General features: G+C 38.3%; 1 protein-coding gene across 6 annotated transcripts in view; it reads left to right on the top strand.

The window, feature by feature from the left end:
• The window catches only part of CIB2 (calcium and integrin binding family member 2), a 37,160-nt gene extending 28,891 nt beyond the window's left edge, over positions 1 to 8,269 (top strand). For 5 of the 6 annotated variants that reach the window (XM_074549506.1, XM_074549505.1, XM_074549508.1 and 2 more), the window contains 3 exons: positions 3,043 to 3,190; positions 3,283 to 3,478; positions 7,136 to 8,269. In XM_074549506.1, the coding sequence (XP_074405607.1) occupies positions 3,043 to 3,190; positions 3,283 to 3,478; positions 7,136 to 7,157 (366 nt within the window). In that variant the 3' untranslated portion in view covers positions 7,158 to 8,269. The remainder of the gene's footprint in view (positions 1 to 3,042; positions 3,191 to 3,282; positions 3,479 to 7,135) is intronic. The other variant, XM_014267581.3, reaches the window with a different exon arrangement.
• Positions 8,270 to 15,463: the final 7,194 nt, after the last annotated feature.

Here is a 15,463-nt window from a genome sequence, read left to right as displayed (position 1 = left end):
TTGGAATAATCCTGAAATTTGAGAAAAGCTAGTTTTTACCATTGCTGAAAAAGTCTCGATTAAAGCATCCGAAAGGATTCTGGCTTGCAATAGTCTGCAAAATAGACTGTGTTGTGCTTTTAAATATATTCTCTAAAGTCAGTGGGGACTTGTGTTCAGACACAAAAGGGAAAGTCATCATTGTGTTTCTGTGGATATAAAAACTAAGCAGCATTTTGTAATGACTCTCCTGTATCTCCAACTTAATTAATTTGACCTGTCTTTGAACTTCACTTGCAACTCTTATCTCCAAAATGCAGTCAGCCTGTGGGAATAGGATTGGATGCTTGAAATTAATTCTTCAAACTACAAAGCAGATAAGGCAAAAGGCCACCAGAGTACTTTCCTAGAGTCTGGGATGGAAACTAGAGGACAGAAGAATATAACAGGTGACTTAACTGCAATGGCAGAAGTAAACCCTCCAACAGTTTGTTAGAAAACTAATGGCTGTGTTTTATTGTAAGCTGTTAAAGGTCTGAATGTTGGAATAGATGCTGTGTAAGATTTTAAATGCACAGAAACACAATTATCTGAGTAAAAGAAGCGTTCCTTGCAAAGATGGATTGCACATTTAGGATTGTCTCGAGCCACTACAGCAACACCATCAATCTGCAAAACAGCAGAGTTGGTTTTTGGTTGTAGTGATTCTTTATTGTTTCTGTCTCCCCTCTCATTTTTATCATGAGACTGCAGAAAAAGCTTTTTAAGACAAGTGTAGGTTTCTAGTTTTAAAAGGAATAATTTTTTCAACAATTAGTGCTTATGGGAAAGCAATCTAGGAAAAAACAATATAATTTTCCCCTTTACTCCCTTCCCCCATGGCTCTTCCTTTAAATATGATGGAACCCTAATCTGTGCTCTTTAGAGTAGAGGTAATGAAATTACAGAAAGGATGTGAAAAGTATCTGTGAAGGTAAGCTAATACTTTCCATTGTGTAAGCCACAGATATACTGCCTGAAGACACATAATATGAGAAAGTTAAAGGAAAGAAATCAATATGAGGAAAGATTTTATTTTTGGTTTTAGCGATCCATTTGGCAAAGAGTTACTTAAGAAGTATGCTTAGGTTCATTTAATTCATTCTTAATTGATCTGTATTTTCAAGACCTCTGACATGCCAAATAAATAACTCATTTTATGCAACTGCAAAATGCTTATTGAGTCAATGAGATCCTGCCCCAGCCTTTCTAAAGCACAAAGTCCTGGGCTTGATATTCACTGCTGATAGGGACATTTGCATCTGTCTGCTCCTGGTTTGTTACCCAATGCTGCCTCTAAGATGTCAGTTTTACTACTGTTACCATGACACTTCTCATCAGGTTTGTTCCAAAGAAAGCTATACAGCATTTTAGAAATAAAAATAAATTTCTAACATGTTTTGATGCCCATTCTGATGTTTGGCATTCTCAGCTATTAAACATACAACACATTATGTTTTGGTGTGCTTTTAGGAAGAAAGTGGGCCTTTTCATATATTTCAGCCCAAATCAATCTTACTTTGGCTTATTTATAAACTGGCAGTTTGAACAATAGAACCAATTGTTCCTCCTTGCATGTCTGTGTGTGCATATCCCACAAACAGGTATATGTGTATTCCATGAATATCTCCAGGGACTTTTCCAGGCATTTAAGTGAGATACTTTAACCTGAGCAGTAACCACAGATGCACACCTGCTGTACCTACACTTCATTCAGGAGACATGAGTGATCACTGCATATCCTTTTACAGTGAGGTTCTCTCAGCCATCTGCCTGGCTCTGGGGTGTTATTTTTCATTCTCATGCTCTGGAGAGATGTGACCCTTTTGCTTTTGAGGCCGCTTTTTATTTTCAGGAATCCCTTTTTTCTATTCTATTTAATTTGGTTTTATCTGAACAGTGAGCTCATTAATCTCCTATCCTTTGAAATCTGTAGGCCTGTTCCCAATTGTGGATTCCTTCAGTCATCCAACCCTGCAGGAGAATTTGTTTTTAGTATTGACTTTTTATTGGGCTGGCATTTGAGCCTAAGGCTCTGTGGTCCCCACTTCACCTGTCCATAAAAACAGCCTTGTTCCTGGTCATTACTTTTTTAGTTGCCAGAGTTATGCCAAAAATGCCTTCTATAGATGCTTGTGTTCTATGTGTGAACTATCAAGAAAGAATTCAAGTAAACTGAAAAACAACATTTTCTGGTCATTTGTCTCTCAAATATAGCTAGTATTTGAAATTACATTTAAAATAATAGGATGGTTTATGAATACCTGTTAGGTAATTAAATTTACAGGGAAATAAAAGAAATTAAAAGGAGATATGATTGAGCTTTTGAGCTTTCACAGTATGCACCTTTAAAAGCCAAACAAAATGCTGCATGCATATTAAAAATAGTGAACCTGATATGCCACCACCACAGCTGTACATATGTATGGATCAGTATGTTAATCAGTGTCTTGGCTTCAGATGAGATCTGTATCACAGATTTAATGAGATGCTGCTCACAGCCCAAGTGATGTTTGTGTTCTGTTCATATTCAACTAAATTGAATTGATTTTTCAAGTTTTATTGATACAGCTACAAATTAGTGTTGGGGTTTTGTACAGCTCTGAGAAAGACCATGAGTTTTTAATGTAAAAACATTTGGTTTGGATTTCATAGTGATAAAGCAGGTTTTCTTATGCTTGCTTGTGTGTTTATGGTTTTAGAATATTGTCTTATTCTAAGGTGCTAGAAATAATTTCAGGATCATCTCCAGTGGTGACTATATTTCATTTAAATTTCTGGAATTTATGTCCACATGTTGGACATTGACATGTGTCAGTGAAAGTAAAAGGCCAGAAGTGGTACTATGCAGCAGCAAGGACTGCTGAAACTTCCTGCTAAAGCATACAAATGTAAGGTTTTTGATGGATTTTTGGGGAGAAAAAGATGTCTTTAAAGAGCCAGCTATACAATTAAATATTCATTATCAAGTAGTCTGCAGATTTTTTCATCTTCCAAAGACCAGTCTATGTGTGTCTTTCACAGGAGAATCCCTTCAAAGAAAGGATTGTGTCGTCTTTCTCAGAAGATGGAGAGGGGAGCCTGAGCTTCAATGACTTTGTGGATATGTTCTCTGTGCTCAGTGAAATGGCTCCCCGAGAGCTGAAAGCAATCTATGCCTTTAAGATTTATGGTACTGTGTGGAGGGAGGGGCTCTGGTGTGCATTTGGTGTTTGGAGTAAATGAGTGGTACACTTGGTGATCTTTGGTTCTTCTATTGTTTAGATTTTAACACAGATAACTTCATTTGTAAAGCAGACTTGGAAAAAACCCTCAATAAGCTGACCCGGGAAGAGCTGACAGCGGAGGAAATCACTCTGGTTTGTGAGAAGGTGATAGAAGAAGCTGACATGGATGGTGATGGGAAATTAGGATTTGCAGATTTTGAAAACATGATTTCCAAGGCACCAGACTTTCTCAGGTATTATTTTAAGAAAAACAGAGTTCCTTGCATACTTGCAGGTATGTTTTAGGATATCATTGTGCAGTCTAATACAAGAAGTATCAGATATAAGTACTAGAGAACTCACTGGGGGATGACTTCTTACCTAACTCAGTTTACTTTTCCAGGGCATATTCCAGTTCTCTCCTAATTTAAGACTAAGAGCTCAATGACTTTTAATTATCACCTTTCCTGCTCCTCCCCCCATCTTGGTGCAGTTCAGGAAAATATTTTGATCCATTATGAGCTCAAATTCAACCTATAGCAAGGATCAAGCCTATAGCAAGGATCCCAGCTGTCTGCATAGGAATGTGTGTAAATATTACATACATGTTGCAAATACACATAGGAAGACATTGATCTCTTTGCTGTGAAAATGTTTTTTTGAAGAACTGTGAAGTGTCCTGCAGAACACAGAACAGTATTTCTTTCACAAATGAAACTTCTGAGGAAAGAGGTTAAAAGCAATTCAACAATAAAGCAGGAGGACGTGATTCCAGTGAACCTTGAGAAACATCAGCTTCTGGAGAGGAGACATTCAATGTGAATGTCTTTTATACATTTCAGATATTCCTTGACTAATCAAGTGTATCAACAGAAACCCCTTTAGAACAAGAGATGTATCATCATTATGATGAGGCTCAGCTCAGTAGGTATTCTAGTATTTTGTTTACAGATACTTCCAGCTAAGGAAATATCTTCTTTATACTGCTATCCTTGTAGAAGCTGCTGGGATCAGGTGGGGTTTCCTTTTATCAATCAAAAGGCTGTGCTGCTCCTACTAATCTGGTAGAGAGCAGTGATCAAATGTGAAGAATTGAAGGCAGATCTGAAGATTCTGTAGAAACTGCAGTTTCAGAAGTTTCCTGTGCCATGACTGATTTTACTGCTGTGTTGTAGAGGCTTGCAAACTGCTGACTGAGAATTCCGAGCTGAGGATGCTGTGCAGTCCAGTCATTTCCTGAGAAAGTTTAGCTGGGTCATGGGATTTATCTCTGAAATCCTCAAGCCTAAGAGCTCCTGGTGATATATAGAAGGGTCTCCTTCCACCTCCTAACCAAAACACTGGTTTAGAGCCTCTGATCAGGTAGTTTCTATATAAAAGCAGTTTCTGTGGGGATAACAGTACAAAGAAAACAATTTTTTAGCTGGAAATATATGTAAATAAAATATTAGAATCCTCTGAAGAGTCTGATATTTCTTATGGTTCACCAACATGTGTCTTTGAAGCTATATTGGAAAATGAGAATGTAATGGAAAAGGCCTCAGAGTTGAGAATGTGTAGGTTCTCTGGTTTGGTTTCTGTTTTAATTTTAACAGTTAACAGCTGCAGGAAAAGAAAGTGACGGGGTCATAAGACTACTTTTGTCCAAACTGATTTACATGCAAGATTTGATACCTCTGCCTTAGTGTGGTTTACTTTTTGTCTGTAAAGGTATTTGATTTTTTTAGGACATTGCTTGTTCTATTTTTGCTGTATGCACTGCATCACAGCCTGGCATACTTGTTAATACTGAACTTCCTATTCTGAGGAACTTATTCTAATTTTTTAAATACTGGGTAAATACTGCATTCTAAAGAGAGATTTGACTTTTGGAATGGAATTCATTGCAGTTTAATGCCACAATAGTTTCACCAAAGTCTGACTGGGATTGAACCTAAGCAAGCACGCTCTGGCAGGAGCCAGTGCCTGCCAGCATGGGACAGACTTTGTGACATGGGACAAGAATGCAATTCCTGTAGCTGATCTCTCACCACAAAAAGCCCAGTTCTTTGTGCCATAACAGTCTTGGAAACATTACCTATTCATTTACTGAAACAATGCTTTCTTACATCTTTGTGAATTCATCTCCGGCTCTGTCTCCAGCCTCTCGTTTTCTGAGTTTTCAGCTGTAATGGTTGTCTTAAATGATCGCCTTGGGCTGTGTGCAGCCATAGGGCAGGCAGGGCTGTGCAGCTTCACTGGGTAATCTACTACAGAGCATGCAAAGCACAGGAAGTGTCTGAATAGCAGATGACCAACCCTCTATGCCAGTGGAAAACTGCACTAGCTTCTTACTATTACAAAAAGATCTAAAAACATGCTTTCATCTAAAATAAATTGGCCATTCGAAATCTTAAGCAGACATGTGGAAGAAATACCAACCCATCAGTGTCCAGAGGCAGTCACAATTTCATTTGCTTTTGCTTATCTCCACTTTTTGTGCCCAGTTGAATGTATTTCAGAATTTAAATTCAAGGAAGCCCAAGAGTCTAATGATTTACACTTCCAGCTGCTGAGCAACTGTGAAAATGGAACATCTAAGAACCAAAGCAATAGCCACATTGGAAATGATTGCCAGTGAGCAAATGCAGATGCTGGGTAACTGCAGTTGGTAGGGATTTTGCTGTGAAGCCATGGGCAGTCAGTAATTCTGAACATCTGATCCCAGAATACCATCCTGGCAATGTGCTATGGGAGCCTTCTGAAAATGCTGAATAACTTGCAAGGCCCCAGATGATTTTTATCTGTAGTAAAGGATTTACTCTGTTCTTTTCCTTTTGTCCCCACCTCTTCATATCATAAAAGAGGGAATGTAGGATTCCAGGCAGTTAGGTTTTATCCCTGGCTCTGCCATTGCTTGAGCAGGTGATCTGTACCAAGCCATAGAACACTTTTTTCTCTCTGCTCTCTAATGTGGGACCAGTGCTCACCTGACTTGTGACAAACGTTGAGAACTTTCATTCAGCTGCAAATGATCATCATCAGAAGCAGCATGAGATTTGAAATTACTGAGGAGGAATATCTTCTTTACTCTGTGGAAAACCTTTGAAGGCCAGATTCTAACAGCAATATGCACTCAGGTTATGAAGAACATGTTGGGGTGTTTTTAAGATGTCACGTTATCACACCTACTTAACATACACAGCAGGCATTAACTTTGACACCATGATCCAGGCTTTGACCTGCTAGGAGCTGAAATTCATCCACTCTAGGTTGACTTATTTTCCTTATCTCATCACTCCTTTCTCAAACCTTTATTTAATGACCCTGTGTAGGTTTAATCTCCTACAGACAGCCTTTGCCAGCTTTGTGCTGCTGTCAGGCAAATGAAGATGCAGTAAAGTCTGTTGCTTGATTTGCACTGCTGTCGTTGAGGAATTTTTTCCAGACCAGAACAAAACACTGTTAATCATTAACCAGGGAACATCTATGCAGTTGGCTGCTATCCCAGAAGCTGAACTAGGCTGTAAATGATAATGACAGTTACTAGTTGAGAAAATTGGATCCCAATAGTTGTATTTCACTAAAAATTGTTATCATTAAGAAGCTGCTTGTAGTTTAATGGAAGCATTGGCAGATTGAGCTGGCACTAGTTAAGTGTTCTGTTCTACAAGACTGGTTACGTTTTCCACAGGAAATTGTTTTATAAATCATCCTGGAAGTTTCAGCTTATTTGAATGCCTGAGGGTGAAGCCTGCTGTAACAATAGGTAACGGGGTTTGAGAGGAGTATGGCACTAGTAATACCTAGGAACTGCCAGAACCAGGCAGGGAAACAACACATTAAACATTGGAAATGCAGGATTTCTGAAACTGTTGTGGGCATAGTGACAAATGTGTTTGTGTGCCTTAATCTTTTTCTTTCTTTTGCAGTACTTTCCACATAAGAATCTGAAGATGTTTCTGCCAGTCCAGCTTTTCTGAATCTCAGGCACTCCAGGGATTTTTGTCCTCTAGTGAGGGCTTCCTAGAACTCAGCAGAAAGTACTGAAAGAATTCTGGTCCACAAAGAGACAGAAGCATCATATGATCTACAGGATATTTGGAACAGACACATTTTTATCTTCTCTGCTGGCCAAGCACTCTGGCGAAGATTGGTTGTTGGATTGTGGTATTTCTTTTTTTCCCCTCTTTTTTTAACAGTCAGAATCAGAATATTATTAAAAGTATTTCCACAGAGTTTTTATATTTATGAATATTTAATACTGCTCTTAATGGTGAAAAAAACCCAAAAAAAAAAACCCCTGAGAGATTAACTTTGGTGTGTTTTCCAAGAGTATTTGAAAGAAAGCACGGGCCTTAAATAATGAGATGCCTCTATCACTGTGTTGTACAGCTGGGATCTTGCATGGAAAATACCTGAGGTGACAGAACTGCAGTCAAGATCAAGCTCCCAGTGTTGAAGACAGCCACAGCCCAGGTTTGCCTTTCAGCCACTAAAATGGCAACTGCTGGGTTTGGTGCTTACCTTCAACCAATATTTTATGGATTGTTGTGTCCTTATAAAACTTGAAATATTTGCCTTTTGTATGATAATTGTGTATGTGATTAATTCCTTCCCAAGATAAATGTTAAAACTGTGTCCTTATTCTCAAAGGGGCTCCTGCATTTTACTCATTCTATGGGCTGATAATGTTCTTGAATGGAGGAACATGGTCATCTGTAACTCATGAAGAAGTTGAAGAAGCACAGAACTACTATTAAGGACATGAAAAGATATTTTCTTTTGAAACAAGCTATGCAATCTCTCCCATAAAATGCATGAATGCAGTTCTATCTTTTCCTCTCCAGCTGGAAATCAGCTAGATCTTTTTGTTGGGTTTTGTTGTTGTTGTTTTGGGGGTTTTAATTTTTTTTTTTAGTTTTTACTTCCAGTATTGTTTAGGTACTGGGACCTGAAGACAATCATATATGTATTAATTATTGTTCTAACAGTCAATAGAAGGGCTCTGTCACTTACATGGCTTCTGTATCAAGGTCATCACAATTAAAACTTTTGAAGCATTCTGTTGTGCTTTGAGAATTTTTAGGCTGACCACATACTAATTTCCTTTCTGATCATTATTCCAATTACTATAAAGTTAAATCTTTCAAAGAATGAAATGTGTTATATAGAAAACTGTTAAAGTAGAGAACCTAACCTGTTTATCATTTCTGTAGGGATGCTGATGCCTGTCTACCTCAGAAACTCTTCTGTGTGGTGAGCTTGCAGGGTAGCTTGCTGTTCAGATTTACACACTATGAATAAAGAAGAAATATTTACCTAGCAGCATGTGTGTACATTAAAAGTTTCAATGGAAGTTTTGGATATTCAAAGTATACAGGACAGACATGTCTAAGATTGCACAGTGAAAATGACAGTAATTTTTACATTTATTTGTAGAGCTATCATGTTCATTCATGTTTATAGCATTTTAATGCTTCCTCCTACTGATTTCTGTCTAGATAAAGAAATTAAAACCTGAATTCCCTTACCCAAGTTAAAATTAACAGAAATCAATCCTCATATTCAGTTCTGATTGAGTAAAAAGAGATTCAAGCCTGTTTTTCATTTTGAGCAGATTGAGTTAGATCTATTAGCTGATATATTTGCAAGACATTGGCATTAAGATAGATTATGTTAAAGTTACTTCCTCTTAACTGAAGGATCAGCCTAATTTTATAAAAATTTCTTTCAAGACAGACGCTTAATCTTGGAAGCCTTGTGAGGTGTATAGGAAGATATGATTAGGATGTATTTGTAAAATACAATGTGGAAAGATTTGAGATCAGATTATCCAGATAAAAAGGATCTGGTGCTGATGACATAGGTCAGTTCCTTTTGGCATCAACATTCTTCTGTGTGTTATGATTATTAGCTAAAACTCCTGTTTTCCTGACACTGTGTGTCGTTCTTGGGTTATACCATGCTCTGCTCTTAAAGGATGAGTGGCCTTGGAAGTGCTCAGTGTCTTGTTAACCTGGGTCCTCTCTGACCTAAATGTCACAAAGCCCTTAGGAGACATGGGAGCTTGCTGATGTTTGACCTTGGAGTCATCCACCTGAGCTGAGAAACAAAGAGAAAAATAAATTAGAGGCACAATGTGGAGAAATATTCCTGTTCACAGAGACGTGTTCCAGCAAAATACTGCAGATACAAATGTGTGCAGCTGTCTGACTGCCTTTATTTTTTTGACTTGCATTCATGTCCTGTAACAAAAACCAGAGCAGCATTGTGTGTCCCTGGCGTTTGAGAGAGGTCTGTGCACTCAGTCCTCCAGCACTGCCTGGTGGTGGGTGAGTATTTCCAGCACCTGGTGGCAAAGGTGAGGGATAGATTTCTGAAGAGCTTTGTATTGGTGCTTTCACAGCTGGCTGTAGCTGGATGTCTTGTGACTAGCAGTTTTCTTACAGCAAGATTGTTAAGTGAGTAGCTCAGTGGGATGCAAATTTAATCCTGTCAAAAGGTACCAAACCTGCTGGACTTTGGCAGTTGTATTGCTGGAACAATCTAGCAGATTCTCCAGTAAGTGTTTCTTCAACCAGCCTTACTCTAAAAGAACTATCAGGCCACGTGGAAAGAAACTGGAACAGTAAAAGAGGTTTAGATTAAAACAGTTTTGGATTTGGCCCAAAAGTAAGAGGACATACATTTTGAATTGCAGAAAAGTGTTAAATATAAACAGACACTCTATATTTTTTCAAAAATGTACAAAGAAAAATGAAAACCATTACCTAAAGCCTCAATCAAAACAGCTGCGTGTGTGATCTCTCATTTATATACAGTTAAAGCATCTTGAGGACAAAAAAAGAGTTGTGAAAGTAAATAAACCAGTATCAAAAAGTAAGAAATAACTTGGTTGTTTTAAGTGATGGTTGTTTTAAGGAAATACTGTAAGCCAAGATTTGCAACAGTCTGCAGGCCAAAATCTGATTTGCATTACTTCCACATTAATCTCCAGTAACTGCTGACTTCAGTGGAATTAACTCATGTCTGTAATTGGATCTGTGTTGGGGAAAGTACTTGAGGTTTTGCTGCAGTTCTTTGTGCCCTCTCATGCCCTTTAATGTAATCTTAATATGCTGAGTGCTCTTTTCTTAACCAATAAGCACATGCTCTTCTTTGTCAACAGGCTCACTGTTGGAATCTCTTGCAATTTATTGCAGTCACAGAGGAACAGTCTCCTTTCCTTTTCTCCCTAGGACTAATTTTATCTCCTTGTGCATGTCAGAGGCACTTACAATGAAACCTCACAAGGTGGCACCACGCCACCATAACGAGTCATAACTTCATTTAACAATTTAAATGTCCCGGAAATACAGGATACTCTATGGAATCTATGATGCCACAAACAAAAATATGAAACTGTGATTAATTCCTGATTTTAAAGCTGTACATAATTACAGAGAAAGTTTTGTGTTTCTCAACAGCATGTCAGTAAAAATATGTTTGAATAAAGTCCCTGAAAATTGAAATGTACATTAAAAATTAAAGAGGGATTTTCTTGCTGAAACTGTAAACAACTCATATTCTAGAAACTTGAATTGGTTAAGATTATATTCTAAAATAACAGAATATAAAGTAGAGTAGAGTTTTTGTTGTGGATGGGAAATATTATGCTAGTGAGCTCAGAATCCCCAGTAAATCAATTTGGGCTGAAATAACAGCAAGATTAAGAAGAGTTTATAATGTTGTTGCCCAATACACCTTGTCTGGGACAGACAATGGAGTGAAATTTGATGAGGAAGACATTAAAGATAATAAAATTATCATTGTTCATGTCCTTAGGAAGATCGATGTCTGAGACAGAAGTACAGAACCCATGAACAGATGTTCTCCTCTTTTGTCTGTATAATTTTGCAGTTTTGGGTGTCTTGTAGAGATGTTAGTGACACTGAGTGACTATCACATTCTCTTTGGTGGGGAGAAAGAGGAGGCTGTTCTTGGTAGAATTCAAAGAGCATCAGCATTTAAGACAACAGTGCCTTTATTTAACTCTAAGTTCTGCCATCCTTGTCTGTAAGACGTTTTCCAGTCTGAACTCCAGTGAAATTCCCCACTGTCTTTTCCTTTTGACCGCCTGATGTTGGCAAGAGCAGTGAGGAGCCCGGGTGCGCCAGCCCCGGGTGCTCTGCAGTTGCAGTGCAGGTGAGTCCTTCCCTCTGCTCTTTCCCAGTCAGGAGCTGCTCAGAGGCAGATATTTTCATGCACAGAGCCCTGCCTGCCCTGTGCCATCCTGCAGCTCCAGGCTCCGTGGCTGTTGGGTGCGTGCTCACCAGCCCTGCAGCACAAGGCACCATCTGTACCCTGCTCTCCAGTTCCTGCTAGGCAGCTTGGGGCCACATGTGCCTGCAAATGTAGGCCAGAGTGGTTTAACTCTGCTGAAGAGGGTTGTGGGCACCAGGCCAGCCTCCTCCTTTTCGAACTGTAACTTTTCTTCACTGAAATCAGTGGATGTGGCAGCCTGCCAGGAGCAAGGCAACTCGTTGCTGTGGGCTTAATCACAGCTTGGGCAATACAACAGGGATCAGGCTTGCCCTGTGCTCTGCACACTGACAGGCTCTGGGAATTGGTAGCTGCTGGTTGAAGGGATGGTAATTGAAGATTTGGTCTGGTTTCTCATGTAGAACTCTGTTTACTTGGTGGAAATGGTTTAGAGTTTAGTCTGATAAAGTATTCATCTGTCCAGAAGTCAGATCCAGCTTTTTCATAGGTGTCTAATCCCCTTAGACCTTAGGTTGTGGGTGTTATGTTTATGGGCTGTTTCTCACATCACTCTGAAGGCAGCACTTCACAGATAGTGAATTCATGTGGATCATTAGTAACCTTTTATTAGCAATCTAATATTCAGGGTTACTTCAATGGCACTTAAAAATAAATTGATATTCACCAGATTTCCCCCCATCCCAGATGAAAAGAAATGATCTCTTACTCAGACATCTGCTTATGGGATCAGAGGATCACAGAAGATGCTGATTTGCCCCATCAGGATCACTGAGTCCAGCTCCTGGCCCTGCACAGGACACCCCAAATGTCCCTCCAGGTGCATGACAGTGTGCTCCAAACTCTTCAGCTTTGTCTGGTTTGGTGCTGTGGCCACAGTCATTGCAGACTAGCAGGCCCCGAGAGGAAAAAGAATATTGATGTTTTAACCAAAATGGTATTTTGGGTTTCCTGAAAATGATGATGCTTTTTTTTTCTTCATACAGATAAAAGAGTTCTGCATACAAAAATGTGTAGATTCAGAGAGAATTCCCGCTAGAAGAAGTTTGAAACTGAAAGACTGTTACTGTTCTGCCTAAACAAATAGGATAATTGATGTATATATTCACAGAAATAAGTTCAATTCCAGGAAATTCAGTGAGGCCTTTCATATGTTTACAAATTTTCATCTCTTGTATGGCCATTTTAATGACTATTGTTCTTCTAATGTTAGAACCAAACATGATAAAGAAGTATATAAAAATTCCCTATTGTAATTTCACCCATCCTCATAACGACAGTAGCATTAGAATTTGCATTCACTAATCCCTCTTACTACACCTCTTTAAAATTGGGCTTTCTGCAGAATTTACTTGTAAATATTCCTAGTGAAATGACTCAGTCCCACATGACTAATTCTCAGTATTCTTTTCATTTCCAGTTATCTCCTCTCACTGAAAAAGCAGAGGCAATAATTGGTATCCAGAGACATTATTGTGTTTTGAGGTATTTTCATTCCAAGGAACTCACCAAGTGAAACAGTGGGTTATTGATGCCACACGCTCTGCCAGATTGGCTTAGAGGAGTTTTTTTCTCACCGTGATAATTCTGTAGTAGGCAGATATCCTTGAGGGCCAGATCTCCACAGGACTCCTACTCACTTCAGTAGGCAGGCTTCAGATCAGGTCCCTAAATAATATTTTGCTTTATTCAAGCATGGAATGCATAAAAAAAAAAGAAAACCTGCATATAATAAATTATTCTGTTTCTGAATAAATACTAATATGCAGGCAGAGATGGAAAACAGATTTACTGCAGGTATTTTTACTGCCTCATTCTCTATGAGACAGTATGTAAAATGGAAGAAAACATTAAAACTTTGTATGACAGATAAGTGAAGAGGAATTGTAATTATCTTTTGTATGTCCCTTTGATTTTGAAGAGCTTATTAAAATATGAATAGCTAATCTGAGAGTACTGAAAAATGCAAAAAAAAACTTGCTTAGCCATTTCATCTGTGTCTGACACATTTTGTTTGAAAGTCTAGGCTTTACTACACTAAACAAAGAACACTGGAGTTCTCACTATTTTTATTTCCTTTAAAATTGTACAGAACTCAGCTATCATTCCCTCTCATTTGCTTCCTTGAAATGAGGACATTCTGTACATAAAGGGGCTGCAGACTTCCTACTAATGCCGCTGCACTTGGCATTATGAGTAAGCATTTCACAGAATAAGTTCTGGTAAAGCCAGAGGAAATACTTTGAACAGTATCTTCATATTTCATCCTAAATTCTTTCTGGGAAGAAACCTGATATTTATTATATCCTTTTGAAAATATCAGTGTGTCCTTTGAAGATTCACTCTTGGTCATATCTTCAGCAGAGATGGGGTAGAACACCCACAGTTTCTGCAGTTCCTCTGTTGTAGTGTGGAGAACAACAATGCAGGGCAAATGGAGCCTGTTATCTGAGAAGAGCCCAGCAAAAACCTCGACTTAGTAAAATGAATCTGAGGGGGTTATGAATGCTGATGAAACACAGGAAGCTTGATTCAGTGACCTGAATTTGGAACCCTACAAAACCTTCTACCTTTCCTTATCCTATTTATCTAAGATATAAAGCAGGTGGAAATATTTAATTGATGTCTGATCCAATAATCTACAAATGGGATTTTTTGTGGCCTTTAATTCTTTCATATTTCACTGAAAGGGGGAAAAATGAAGGGTTTGCCAAAGAAAAGAGAGTCAAGGGCATTTCCCTGGACATCTAATGATTTATTCTGCCCCCAAGCACAATCTTCAATCACCTCCACTGCTGACGTAGCCAATTTCTAAACTTTCTTATCTTAGAAGGCCATTATAGGGTCAGGAAGAAAAGAAAATCCTGGCAATAATTTTAAATCAAGTTCACAGGTGATTTCATTTTTGTGAATGAGATTTCCTTTCTATTTAAGACCATCCTTCTTTTATATTTTTCTACTAACAGTGACACTGGAGTAGTGTTGCTGGCTGCCTACACTATCTTTTTATTTTCTTTTTTGAACTCATGAAATAATTTATATCCTTTCTTTAATGGTTTTTGTTAGCTCACAACAGAAGTTTGGGGGGTTGTTGTCAGCTGTGATTTACAATTGTCTGTGATGCATAGCAGGGGCTTATGATTTGTTTGGTTTGCATCTTTTATCTGTGGGCATAATGAGCTGATAAAAATAGCTTGTTTAAACAAAAAAAAATGTATTCAAATGCTAGTACCACTGAGAATGGAATTTTGGCCTGATGCTTCTTTGAATGCACACGGTCAGTGAAAGCAAATAAAGAGAATGGAAATAGCTACATGTGCTTCTGGAATACTCACATTGCTTTGGGATCTGGAGGATAGAAATTCCTCTTCATTGCATTTCTTGTCTTTAATCCAGTTGCAATGCTAAAGTGCAGAGTACTAGTAGATTTTTTAAATAGAGCTTTTCTGAAAGTTCACAAGAAGATACAAGATATTTTTGTGAAAATATTAGATAGATTGTGGAAGACAAGCCCAAACTGCTGTGTTACCCACAATTTTTTATTATGGGTGCATGATTGCAGGTGTTTTTATTCTGAAGAGTTGTATTTTGTCCATCACTGAACTAGAACAAGATGTATAGTTTGTATCCAAAGTCTGCCAAAAAGCACAGGAGAATATCTAGACACTATGAGAAAGAGTATTTTCTTAGTTAAAAAGTTATTCCACTTTAAGTAGGGTTATTTTGTCTGCTTTAAGATTAGTGTAATTAAGTGTAGTAAAGTGTAATTAAGTTTGTCCCCAAAAATGGTCATTTGGGGTGTTATTTCTGCTCTTTTATGGGAGCTTGTTTATTCAGCTGTAACCACAAGTGTCCAACAGTACCTCAAGGTCTGAACAGAGAAATACCAACTATCAAGCCATACCTTGCTGTAAAATACTACCAGAAAGCCTTAGTGCTGAGGGAATCCTCAGTCCCAGCAGCACAACATGTACACTACAGGTACAAACTGTGTACTG

This window comes from Zonotrichia albicollis, chromosome 11 (genome assembly GCF_047830755.1).
Source record: "Zonotrichia albicollis isolate bZonAlb1 chromosome 11, bZonAlb1.hap1, whole genome shotgun sequence".
In the NCBI taxonomy this organism is placed as follows: domain Eukaryota; kingdom Metazoa; phylum Chordata; class Aves; order Passeriformes; family Passerellidae; genus Zonotrichia; species Zonotrichia albicollis.
This window is presented reverse-complemented; position numbering and strand designations above follow the sequence as displayed.